Source organism: Lycium barbarum, chromosome 6 (assembly GCF_019175385.1).
Source record: "Lycium barbarum isolate Lr01 chromosome 6, ASM1917538v2, whole genome shotgun sequence".
Taxonomy (NCBI): Eukaryota; Viridiplantae; Streptophyta; class Magnoliopsida; order Solanales; family Solanaceae; genus Lycium; species Lycium barbarum.
The window spans coordinates 20,631,369-20,644,110 of record NC_083342.1 but is presented as its reverse complement, the minus strand read 5'-3'; the positions used below and the strand labels follow the sequence as shown (position 1 = coordinate 20,644,110).

At 31.2% G+C, this 12,742-nt stretch overlaps 1 protein-coding gene across 3 annotated transcripts; it reads left to right on the top strand.

The window, feature by feature from the left end:
* Positions 1–3,980: 3,980 nt before the first annotated feature.
* On the top strand, positions 3,981–11,860 carry LOC132643582 ((R)-linalool synthase TPS5, chloroplastic-like). Of its 3 annotated transcripts, none has more exons than XM_060360044.1 (7): positions 3,982–4,349; positions 4,543–4,798; positions 6,634–7,024; positions 7,239–7,457; positions 8,723–8,861; positions 10,373–10,486; positions 11,269–11,860. In XM_060360044.1, exons 1-7 carry the CDS (start codon positions 4,098–4,100, stop codon positions 11,560–11,562), a joined length of 1,665 nt encoding a protein of 554 aa, XP_060216027.1. In that variant the 5' UTR covers positions 3,982–4,097; the 3' UTR covers positions 11,563–11,860. The 3 variants fall into 3 exon arrangements, with proteins under 3 accessions (XP_060216028.1, XP_060216027.1, XP_060216026.1); XM_060360043.1 differs by having other exon boundaries at positions 10,373–10,621; XM_060360045.1 differs by lacking the exon at positions 10,373–10,486 and having other exon boundaries at positions 3,981–4,349.
* The last annotated feature ends 882 nt before the right edge of the window (positions 11,861–12,742 follow it).

Sequence of the window (12,742 nt, the reverse complement as noted above, 5' to 3'; positions counted from 1 at the left end):
CATCAATAAATCCAACCCCACCCCCACCCCTCTCCTTCCCACCACCCCAAACCACACCCCACCCTACCACTCCCCAAAACCCTCCCAACCCCAACACCCCACCCTAAGCCACCCACACCCCACTTTCCACCACCCAACCATCCCAACCCCACTCCACTACCCCCACCCACTTCTACCTTCCACCCCTACGCACCTTCGAATTTTCTTTTAATATATTTTAATTTACTTTTATAAAAACAATTATAAGATATGGAAGAGAATTTCTTACCCCCCATCCCACCCCCACCACGTCACCAACCCCTCCAAAAAAGTTTAATTGTTTCCAAAAAAAAAAAAAAAATTGGATATTTACACTACCCAGCCCCTCCCCCACCCCCCACCCCGACCCCACCCTCCAAAAAAAAAATCATTTTTGAAAAACGTTTTTAAATTTTTTTTCTTTTTTTTTTCTTGGTTTTTTACCCAACCCCCACCACCCGCCAAAAAATTTAGTTTTTTTCATTTTTATAAATTAAAAGTTTTTTTTTGTTTTTTGCACCACCTAACCCCCCAACCCGCCAACCCCACCTCCCAACCCGTATTCCCCACCACCAAAAGTTGCACTCCTTATTCAAAAACTTCATAGTGATTTTGCTTTGAGTATATGTAAATGCTCTTAAAATGACATTTTCCAACTTGCATACCAAACACAAAATACTGAGTAGGAAAATCACTTATTTTCCGAGAAAACATTTTCTTGGGAAACATTTTCCCTGGAAAAACATTTTCCTTCGTACCAAACACACCCTAAATGGACACTTCAATATGTATATTTATTTTACATTTTTTAACGCTAAAAAATATAAAGGATGCTTGTCCTATTTTTTCTACAAGAGCCGAAATCTAACAAAATGATATCAGATTTGAAACTAAAGGTACAACCTCAAATATAAGACAGAAGTTGCCATTACCATAGAATCGAATATTCAAAATTTAAAATAGAAAAAATTGGAGAAAAAAATATTACAACTTTGCGTGTCTCTATATATCTTAAACCTATTATTTAAGCGTCAAAACAAATCCAATTTACGGTAATATCATTTCCCTAAAGTACAGTAATCATCATCTTCTGACTCTTCAATTACTTAATGAATCACTAAGAATTCAAAGCAACTACTCCCTCCGTCCCTATTTGTTTGGGAGTCAAACAGCTTTTTCTTTGACTTAATTTTAAGCATAAATTCTTCGAGTATTTTATAATAAAATTTACATCTTTAAAAACTAGATAAAAATTACCATAAGTCTGCATGATTAATAATTCACAATATATGAAAATAGTTGGAGAAAATCATAGCAAAGAAAGAGTTGTTTGACTCCCAAACTGATCAACCTTCAAACAAATTGGGACGGAGGGAGTAGTTCATCGCATGAAAATATTGTTACTTAGGTGTAACTGTAAGTGAATTTTGAATTACTCATTATACTGTTGTTGTAACTCCACTCTTCTTACTGACAAATATTGTTAATTTGAATTTATAGTTAAAGAGAAAATCGTTCAGCTCCCTGAATTATACTTATGTCTAGCAAATTGGAAATAGGGAAGACATTTCTTTCATGTTTTGAGTGTCAAAACTTTCATATTTTTTTTGTTGTTGCATCAAATGGGTTAATCAATATTATATTGGGTTTATTGTAACTTGGTTAAATTAACCACGAACCATTAAAGCTCCATTTGTGTTTGAAAAGTTAGTAAAGTGCAAATTTCATGTAAAAGTATACCAGTCATAAACGAAAAAAAAAATACAAAATTAGAATTGTCATTTCCTGCCATGCATTTTCTGGGAAGAGATTAAAAACTCACACATTGTTTGTAAATGGAGGATTTTATGGTTTATAAGTGGATTCTGAATCTAGCATTTGTTCTATTTGTTGAGAGTGGACCACGAATACATGTCATTTTTGTTATCGATCATCAGAGCCGGCCTTAGAGTCCAGCAACTAAAGCTTCAGCTTTAGGGAGTCCATATTCATTAATTAATGTTTTTTTTTTTTGAAAAATAATGAGTACTTTTAAGTTGAAAAGCATAATTTTTAAAATGAATATCAAAAATAGATTTTTACTTTTGCCGGTCCACTTTCGCTTATTTCGATAAAAATAATTTATTTTTCCTGTTATACCCTTATCATTAACTACTCATTTCAAATCATTTTTTAAGTCCATTATACCAATTATATGAGCATCTTGATAAAATATGCACTTCATTTATTATTTCTTTATGCAAAATTCATAATAGACAAGTAAAAGTGAACGGATGAAATATATTTTTATACTATGCTCTTTCCTGACTTGTCCAGAATGTCAATCTCTTAAATAACATTTATACACTAGTATATTCTCTTTCTTGCTTTTATGAATTCCAATCTAATATATATTATTATTCTCTAAAAAATCATAGGTTAAGACTACTTAAAAATGTATTGCACTCTTTTATGTTTTTTTTCTTTTGTTTCAAAGAGGACCTATTGAGCAGCCAAAAGATATTTTGGAATCAAATCATTGATTTTTTTTAATCAGATTCTCTTAGTCTAAATTTTCAAGTGTTATTTTTATCTAATATTTGTTGTTTCTGTTAGTTTTACTTCATAGTATAAATTATCTTTTTAATAATTTAATAGAATTTAAATATGTCAGCTTGAAAATATGAATCCGACTATATAGTTTAAGGCCTCTAATCGAATGTTGGCTTTAGGCCACAACTACTGTTGACCGCCCCTGTCGATCATATGTATTCTGTTCATCACACATTCGAGATATATTGTGACTAAACGTGTACAAATCATGTAATTGGCGGAAAATTTGATAACCATGCATGAATATTATAATAATATTTGGTTGAACTTGAAAAATAAATATTTGAAGCTGAATTTAAAAATATATATATAATGAGAAGGGAATGGAGTTTACCATTTTAATTAAGAACTTAAGTATAAAGTTAATGATGCAAAGTTTCAATTACATAATGCTAACTCTTATAGCCAGAGGCGAATTTAGGTATAATTTTTGGGTCACGTGAACACATGGTCACTCGACTAAACTCGATATATTATGTGTATAATTTTGAAATATATTTATTATTAATTAAAGGAACAAATGATCAAATCAGGCTTAGTAGAGCATTGGTTAGGGGTTATGTTTATTCCTTAAGGTCTTGGGATCGAACTCGAGCTCCTGCACGTTTTATGCTTCTCCTTTTTCTAAAGCAGCCTTTTAATTTTGCTTTTCATATTATTCTAAATCCTTTTTCTTCTATAATTCTAATTACCCAAAAGTAAAAAATGTGTTTCTGTTTTTATATTACATCTAATGACCTTTTTTTCCCTTTATTTCTAATAACCCAAGTCCCAAAAGGTAAAAGAAATCAAAAAGCCCCATAGGCACTAAGTTGCAACGAACCAAAGGCAAAAGAAATGAAAAAAAAAAAAATTTGTTGCTAATGATGAACCCATCCTCTTGTAATCCTAGATTCGCCTCTACTTATAGTGACCCAATTCGAACATAGAATTTTTCAGTCAGAAATAGAAAAAAAAAGTTTATTATTTGAAAAAAAATTAACATGAATAAATAATAGTAATAATAGTACATAAATTGAATTTGTATTACTGATTCTTAAAATAATTTATTATAGTGAGCCCGTCCTCAGCACAGGCCTAGGCCACTAGTATATATGGTAGGGCCTTGGGGGTCAATGCGTAACCCCCTAGCCACGTGTCAATATAGTCTGGATATTGGAGGTCTTATACCCAAAAAAAAAAGGTCCATCACCGACTAATGCGGCTTTTCTTTCCCTGTGCTTAAAATGATTTAAACGTTTTTTTACCTTTAAATTACAGGCATGGGACAAGAATTGAATTAGCTTTTGCAAGTGGAGTATGTGCTTGTCGACTACTGGTCCAACAAAAGTCCTTGATGAAATGATGGTACTAGTAATGAATGTAATGGCCCCTTCATGCGTATATCACATGAATCTCTCTCTTTCTCTCATATATACATGGCAACTTATAGTTTGGGATCCTACATCTAAAGAAATCTTTTAAAACTTATACTACAGAACCTACTAATGAAGGCAATATTATTCAACAACATAGGGGCATCGCTACCCACGGCCACCTTAAGGTCAAGAAGACCAACTCCATCTACTTGTTTTCCCTCGTTCAATCGAGGTCAGCCACCACTAGTTGTATCAAAAGCGTGCCTCTCTATAGCCGGCATGAAATTAGCTGAACCAAATCCCACTATTCGACGTTCAGGGAATTACAAACCTACTAAGTGGGATTTTGAATATATTCAGTCCGTCAACAATAATTACGTGGTATTTTTTTGTTTATATAGCACACATTCTTTCATAATTGTAGTAATATATAGAGATAATAGTCAAAAACACACCTGAACTATCACTTATTTGCTATTTTCACACCCCAACTATCAGGCGTGTTTTTGACCATTTTCTCTAAAATATATAATGTGTTGTACTATCATTTAGATAATAATTAACTTTTGTATAGGGAGAGAAGTATATGAAGCGCTTTAATGAACTAAAAGAGGAAATGAAGAAGATGATGGTTGACGAGAGATCTGAAGAATTAGAAAAGTTGGAGCTGATTGATAATTTACAGAGGCTTGGAGTAAGTTACCACTTCAAGGATGAAATCAAGCAATTATTGGGGACCATTCACCTAAGTGTGGCCCCTGGAGATCCATTATACTCCGCAGCCTTGAAATTTAGGCTCTTGAGACAACATGGTTTTCATATCTCTCAAGGTAAGGGTGTGCATAGGTCGGTTTGGTCTGATTTTTTCATTTCAAACTAACAAAAGTCGATTTATTTTATCTCAATTTTCCAGTCTTCACAATACAAAACATGTAACTAGTACTTCCAAATATTTTTTATGTCCTAGTAAAATACAACAATAATATGGTGATTCCCAAGAAAATAACACCAAAAACGAAATGAGTCATGACATTATGTTAAAATATAGTGTCACTTATAATAAAGATAAGTAAAACCTATAAGACAAGTTTTGTTAATATAAGCTAATGAAAATGAACATAGTTTGATTGGGGACTTGTTTGAGTTACTAGACATATATGGGCTATAATTATGCTCCATCCGTCCCAATTTATACGAGAGAGTTGACCTATTTGGAGAGTCAAACAGCTTTTTTTTTAACTCAATATCAAACATAGATTCTTCGAGTATTTTATAATAAAATTTACATATTTAGAAACTACATAAAAAAAATACTATAATAGCTTGTTTGACCAAGCTTATTTTTCTTCAAAAGTGCTTATTTTTTAAAAAAGTAAAGTGTTTGACCAAGCTTTTAGGCTAAAATAAGTGTTTTTGAGGAGAAGCAAAAGCTATTTTTTAGAAGCTAAAAAAAAGTAGTTTTTCCCCAAAAGCACTTTTTTGAAGAAAAAAAAAAACACTTAGAAACACTTTTAAAAGCTTGGTTAAACAATAATTGCTGCTCAAAAGTGTTTTTTAAATTAATTAGCCAAACACGAACTGCTTTTCACCAAAAGTATTTTTTTGAAAAGCACTTTTTAAAATAAGCTGATTTTAGAAGTTTGGCCAAATAGCCTATAAGTCTGCATAATTAATAATTCATCTGCATAATTAATAATTCACAATATATGAAAAGAGTTGGAGAATATCGTGGTCAAAGAAAGAGCGGTTTGACTCGCCAAATAGGTTAACCCTCGTATAATTGGGACAGAGGGAGTAACATATTTATTGGACCATCCAAAGTAAGTTCAAACGCGAAATAATATGTTAAGTAACATAAGTATAAAAAGGTTTAAAAATACTTACTAATTATACTATAATAATTATTTTTAAATATAAAATATCTTTAAAAATCGAATACATATAATGGCCGGTGTCACTTGTCTTGGTCAAAATCAAACCAATTATGATCTATTTTTCTTTTTTAATACCGAACCAAGTCAAACCGTCACTAACCGATGTTTTTCTCGGTTTGTCGGTTTTTCTTTAAATACCCTAGCTATCTCAAGGTACGTATTACGTATACACTATTTTTAATAATCTTTTCAACTTCTTTTAGGTTTATATATTAATTACTCCATCCGTTCCAACTTACAACTTTATGTGGCACAGTTCAGAATACGAGGGTCTACCTGCTTAATTTTTGGTGTGAATTTTAACATAGATTCTTCAAAAAAAAAAAAAAAAAAACTTACATATTTAGAAACTATAAAAAACAATTAGTGTAAAAATTCAGAATAATTAACAATTCAAATATTATTGAAATATTTAAAAAATATGGTTATAGAAAATCTCATTTAACTCTCCAAATAGTAATAGGTCACATAAAATAAAGTGAGAAATTAACATATAGCCAACATATATGTAATATGCAGGTCAGCGTAGTTGTTTTACATGTTTAATTGTTTATGTATTGACACAAATATATATATAGAGAGAGAGATATATAACGATGTGCATGCATTATTAGCTTCTAAAATATGTATTAATTACTTTCTACATAATTAGAGAAATTCATTTTTGTGATAAAGACCATAATCAATCTTTATTAGAATTTGACCGCCATATATATTATCTCGTCTTCCAGATATATTGAACGATTTCAAGGATGAAAATGACAATCTGAAGCAGAGTTTTTGTAACGACACAAAAGGTTTGTTACAACTATATGAAGCATCGTTTCTCTCTACAGAAACTGAAACCACTTTAAAAAATGCAACAAGATTCACAGTGGTACATTTAAAAAATTATGTTGATAATCAGTATTATGATACTGAAGACAATAATCTAATGGTGGAATTAGTCCTTCACGCCTTGGAACTTCCAAGACATTGGATGGTGCCAAGATTAGAGACAGAATGGTATATTAGCATTTATGAGAGAATGTCAAATGCTAATCCTCTTTTGCTCGAGCTTGCTAAGTTGGACTTTAATATTGTTCAAGCCACATATCAAGAAGATTTGAGAATTCTGTCAAGGTGAGATATCTTTTAATTTTTCAAGTAACTAATTTCACTTATTATGAATAATTATATATAGTTATCTTTTAATTACTTGACAATATATCATAAAGATTTTTATACACTATAAGTATATATACATTAGTGTAAGTGTAAAACCCTAAGCTCATCTAAGTATATATACATTAGTGTAAAAGCGGTAAGCTCATACAACATTAATTTTCATGTAAAGGTGGTGGAAGAACTCATGTCTTGCAGAAAAGATGTCATTTTCAAGGGATATACTGGTGGAGAATTTTTTTTGGGCAGTTGGAATAATGTTTGAGCCTCAACACAGCTATTTTCGGAGAATGATCACAAAGGTCATTGTTTTTGTCTCAATCATAGATGATATTTATGATATTTATGGCACTCTTGATGAATTGGAAGTCTTCACGGATGCAATTCAAAGGTTAGTAACTTTAAGGAACCACCTATATCAATAAATTTGGCGCATGTAAAAATGTAAATTTATACTATTTTTCCTTATTCACTCACATTAGTTAACTGTACTACTCGCTAGTAGTGTCAAATAGACTGGTTGAACTGAATTTGAACTGATCAAAAATAAATTAAATAATCAAAAGTGAATTACAACCCAATCCGTCTATATTTGATGGGCGAAAGTTTCAAAAATATACAGCCCAACATAAAATACTACGCCACGTAGTCATATTTTCAGGTTATACGATATTATACAACATTATACTTGGCAAAAGCATTATACAAAGTGTATCAACCTTGTATAAAAGGTGTTTATACACAAATATGGACTAAAACGGGTAACAAACTCAAATATGGGCTAAAGCTTGTAATTTTTTTCTCCCAGTAGACATAGAATGCACTTTTCCCTTGGGGAAAGTTTCAAAAATATACAGCCCAACATAAAATATTACGCCACGTAGCCATATTTTCAGGTTATTCAATATTATACAATATTATATAGTACTACAACATTATCAGTTTAAAAAATATACAGCCCAACATAAAATATTACGCCACGTAGCCATATTTTCAGGTTATTCAATATTATACAATATTATATAGTACTACAACATTATCTTTGGGGGAAAGCATTATACAAATGTTTCAACCTTGTATAAAAAGGTATAAAAGATGTTTATATACAAATATAAATTAAAATGGGTAACAAATTCAATTATGGGCTAAAGCGTATAAATATTTTCTCCCAGTAGACATACGTTGAGTACGAATTCAATATGGACTGATTGGGTGGATCAACAAAATTTTAGTGGACTTTCAACTCTGTTACTTTTTAGGAGGTCAGCTTTCTTTTTGTAACCAACAGAAATATGATGACGCAACTCGGTAAGTTTTATAGTATCCTTTTCTTATTAAATAATTTTTATATACCTAATTAGATGCTTTAAAATCCACTCTTCTTTTAAAAGTTTTTTCTCTCCATGTTTTACATATGGAAACGACGTTGACAATCAAACACACACATATCATATGAAATATTCTTACAAGTATAGGATCTATTCATGCTTAACACAAACCACTATACTCAATTAGTTATTTATCTATGCAAAATTATAGTAAAGACTGGTATTCAACCTTTTAATTTCGATTGAAGAAATTACTATATAAATTTTCCAATCAATCATCTTTGTCTTGTTTATCATGAGAGTTTTATTTTTGGTATTATAAATTCAGATGGGATGCCAAAGCAATGGAACAACTTCCAGACTATATGAAAGTATGTTATTTTGCACTCTTCAATAATATCAATGAAGTAGCGTATGACGTTCTCAAAGATCAAGGGATCGATGTCTTGCCCAGCCTTACAAAATCAGTAAGATTCATTATACTTGAAAAAAAAAATCTTCTTTTAGTTCCTCTTTTTTCAAAATGTCCCCTGATCTCCTCTGATGCGAATGCAATACTTACATTTTGTGAGTTTAATATTTAAATATCTTATCATTGAACAAGTTGTATTTTTAAAACTATGAATTCAAAATTTAATATTTATAAAAAAAAAAATTGTGAACTTATATATTTTTTATTATGTCAAAACGCGATGAGTTTGATTAAACCTATTAAATAGAGGGGACTTATGTGCATAATAGAGGGTCACTGGACCCCGTTAACCTCTGACAAAAATCTCTATATATATGTCTTGAAGAATGGTACTTCCTTCTGTTCAAAAAGAGTGTTAACTTAGTCATTTGCACATCTCTTAATAAAATACTAATTTAAAAAAAAATTAGATAATTTGACTAAACTAATTCTAATTAAATAGTATTGGGATTTGGTCACCATGCACTTAACAAGGGCAAATCTGAAAAAATAATGTTAAACTTTTCTTGATATGATAAGTGAATATTCTTTTTGAAAAAAAAAACTAAATAAACACTTTTTTTAAAACCGGAGGGAAGGGAGTATATATGGACAAAAGCTGGATGGGGTCATTAACTGGTTGAAGCTTTGTTATTTTCAAACGACTATACTGCAACCATGATTATTTATTTATTTATTTATTGCTTTTTGATTAAACCCCTCCCCTTAAAAGTCTCAGATCACTTCTCTACATGTTATAGAGAAAAAACTAAGAAATCCTTCATCAAATACCATACCCAACTTTTCACCTTAACGGGCTGCCATGACGCCCCACCTAGGAGTGTTCATGGTTCGATTGACTCGTTTTCCTCTAAAAGAAAATCAAACTAATTAAGTTGGTTTTTCAAATGTCTGAATCAAACTAAATCAATTAAGTCGGTTTTTCATCGCTTCTATTTTTGTAGGTTTTGTCGGTTTTTGTCGATTTTCTTATAAAATATATGAAAATATACTTTCAAGCACATATTAGGTTGACTATATTATTGCGTAACATTACCAAATCAATTATCCTATTAGCACCTAAATTACGAATCAAGAGTGCAAAAGATTAATATTTACCATAAAGTTTATATGTATATATTATAGTCGGTATGGTTCCGTTTTTCGATTATTTTTGCTTAAGACCAAAACCAGACCAAATTATATCGGTTTTTAAAATTAAAAACCAAACTCAAACAAAAAAAGTGTCGGTTTTTTATTTTTATTTTCAATTTGGTTCGATTTTTCATGAACACCCCTATGCCACTTGTTAGTCATCACGGGAAATTTCGCCGGCGTCCGGCGAGACCCAATAATATAGTAGTGCTCTCGCCGTCTTCAAATCATGAGTTCGCATCTGATTAAATTCATGTTATATTTGTCTCTACACCCCCCCCCCCCCACCCACCCCAACTGCCCCAAAAAAATCAGAAATTAAACCACTAATTCATTTATCTGAACTATTAATAATTTGAGACATGTTATTAGTGGGCAGATTTATGCAAATCATACTTACAAGAAGCAAGATGGTATCACAATGGATATAAGCCAAGTCTGGAAGAATACATGGATAATGCATGGATTTCAATTGCAGTTCCTATGGTATTAGTCCACGCTTTGTGCCTTGTCACCAATCCAATAACTAAAGATACATTGGAATCCTTAAGCAATTATCCTGAAATAATTCGTTTCTCTGCTACAATTTTTCGGTTTGCTGATGATTTGGAGGCATCATCGGTATGTTTTTATACATTTATCTCAAACAAAATTACTTATATGACTCCTGATTTGAATATAGTTTATGGTCCAGTTGTGATTAAGGAAGACATTTCTAATTTAATAATGTTACAATTACGTTTTAAAAAAAAAAATCAAAATGACATACTAACATTTCAAAAAGAAAGAAAAGCAATGAATGAATTGTACTACCTCTCTTTCATTTTATGTGACATAACTATTTCTTGGACAGTTATGATTTTTTTTCTTTGACCAGGATTTTTTTTATATACTTTTAAATATTTTGAATATCTAATATTGTAATTCATAGTATTTTTTATGTAGTTTTTAATAAGTAAATTTTTACGTGTCACAAAAAGTGAAACAGACGTAGTAATGAGTTTGAATGTCAACTTTGACTTTGTTTACTTATATAGTCGTAACAACTCAACGAATTTATTATGCTCATATTTTTTAAAAAACAAACATCTGGTGGTCAAATCCGTCCAGCAAAATAAGCCCTTTATTCGTCTTAGGTCAAAGTAAAATGAATTTCAGACAAAAATCTGAAATTGTGCTTGTCCTTCAAAATAGTATTTTTATAAATAGACGTCTAGCAAAAGTTGTGTCTCATTTAATTTATTAATTAATCTTATAAATTAATTCAGGATGAATTGAAAAAAGGCGACGTTCTCAAGTCAATGCAGTGTTACATGAACGAAAAGGGTGCTTCTGAAGAACAGGCAAGAGAACATATTAGAGCTTTGATAAAGGAGACATGGGAATCGATGAACACAACTCAGAGGAAAAATTCTCTATTTTCTGAAACATTTGTTGGAATGGCAAAAGATATTACAAGAACAGCACACTTCATGTATCTTCATACCGATGTTAAAAGTAGCATCTCCAGAATACTTTTTGAGCCTATCACCATTCCTAATGTTCCATTGGTTCCCAAGTAATTTATCCCTGAGAATTCGCGACAGTGCTTTGATTTTACGTGTAGCCCGGTAGATTCATGACTTGAAGTTTATTAGTTCATGTAAGGGTCTCTCAAGTTAATATTTAATATTAATTGGCTTCACAGTCGAATATTTATAAATATTTTCTAATTTAGTAAATTTCTTAACATATATAAAGAGTCTATGCACAAGCCACTAAATTTCGGTGAATCTGTATATTGTGCACATGCTCCGCCACTAGTATGTATCCCGATCGCTAATCTTCTTCTCATTAATTTTATTGAAGTGTTCTGTCTTATCATTGAATTTCGATTCGTTTACCTCTGCATCTAGTTGTTATTTAAACAACTTTAACATGTCTTTTTTCTTTGTAAATTAAAGTGAAAAATTGATCTCTATAAGTCTGAATTTTTTGAGCCGTTTCAATCATCGTGGTTTTTCAGAAAAGTTATAATCATACACCTATTGAGACGAAGACCAAAAGTTAGTCTCGTAGGTGGACGCATTGATCCAAAATAAAATAGATTGACAGCTTGAAACACTAATTTATCAAAATAATGAATAGAGGATCCCTTAATTTAGGTTGGGCGGGTTTTTTGGGGGGTGGGGGTGTGGGGAAATTTCAAAATTTGAAATGTTAGTTAAGATTTCAAATTTTTTTAAGATTCCAAATTTTTTTCTAACCATAAAGTAAGCTTTCAAGCCGCCGCCAAGAGTGAATTCTAATGAATATTTAATGTGCTTTTGATCGATTACTTTAATTAGGACGATGGAATCTATGAAAGAAAGTATATTATAGAAAAAATGTGTTTCACGTACGTCTTCCTTTTTAGAAACATCTCACAAAATTTTATGTGGCTCTGAATTCATATTCAAGGCTATCAACTTTATCTTTATTCATATGTCCCACAATTAATAGTAGCCAGTGCTTTTGTTTTTTTTTGGTTTGTTGCTTAGGAAAGGAAATTTCATTACTGGAAGTAAAAAACGAAATACAGTGCGTGGGATCCTTATGGAACAATGTTGGGAACTTCCATGCTTTATTATAGTGAGTGGCGTAGCCAAAAATTATATTAAGAAGCAAGTGCTATCTACTACTAGTATATCCTTATGGAACGATGTTGGGAAATTCCATGATTTATTACAGTGCAGTAGCGTAGCCAAAAATTATATTAAGAGT

Coding starts and splice junctions, on each gene's coding strand:
- LOC132643582 (XM_060360043.1), top strand. CDS start 4,098: ATGAAGGCAATATTATTCAACAACATAGGGGCATCGCTACCCACGGCC. Junction 7,025..7,238: donor GATTTGAGAATTCTGTCAAG/GTGAGATATCTT, acceptor TTTCATGTAAAG/GTGGTGGAAGAACTCATGTC. Junction 7,458..8,722: donor TTCACGGATGCAATTCAAAG/GTTAGTAACTTT, acceptor TTATAAATTCAG/ATGGGATGCCAAAGCAATGG.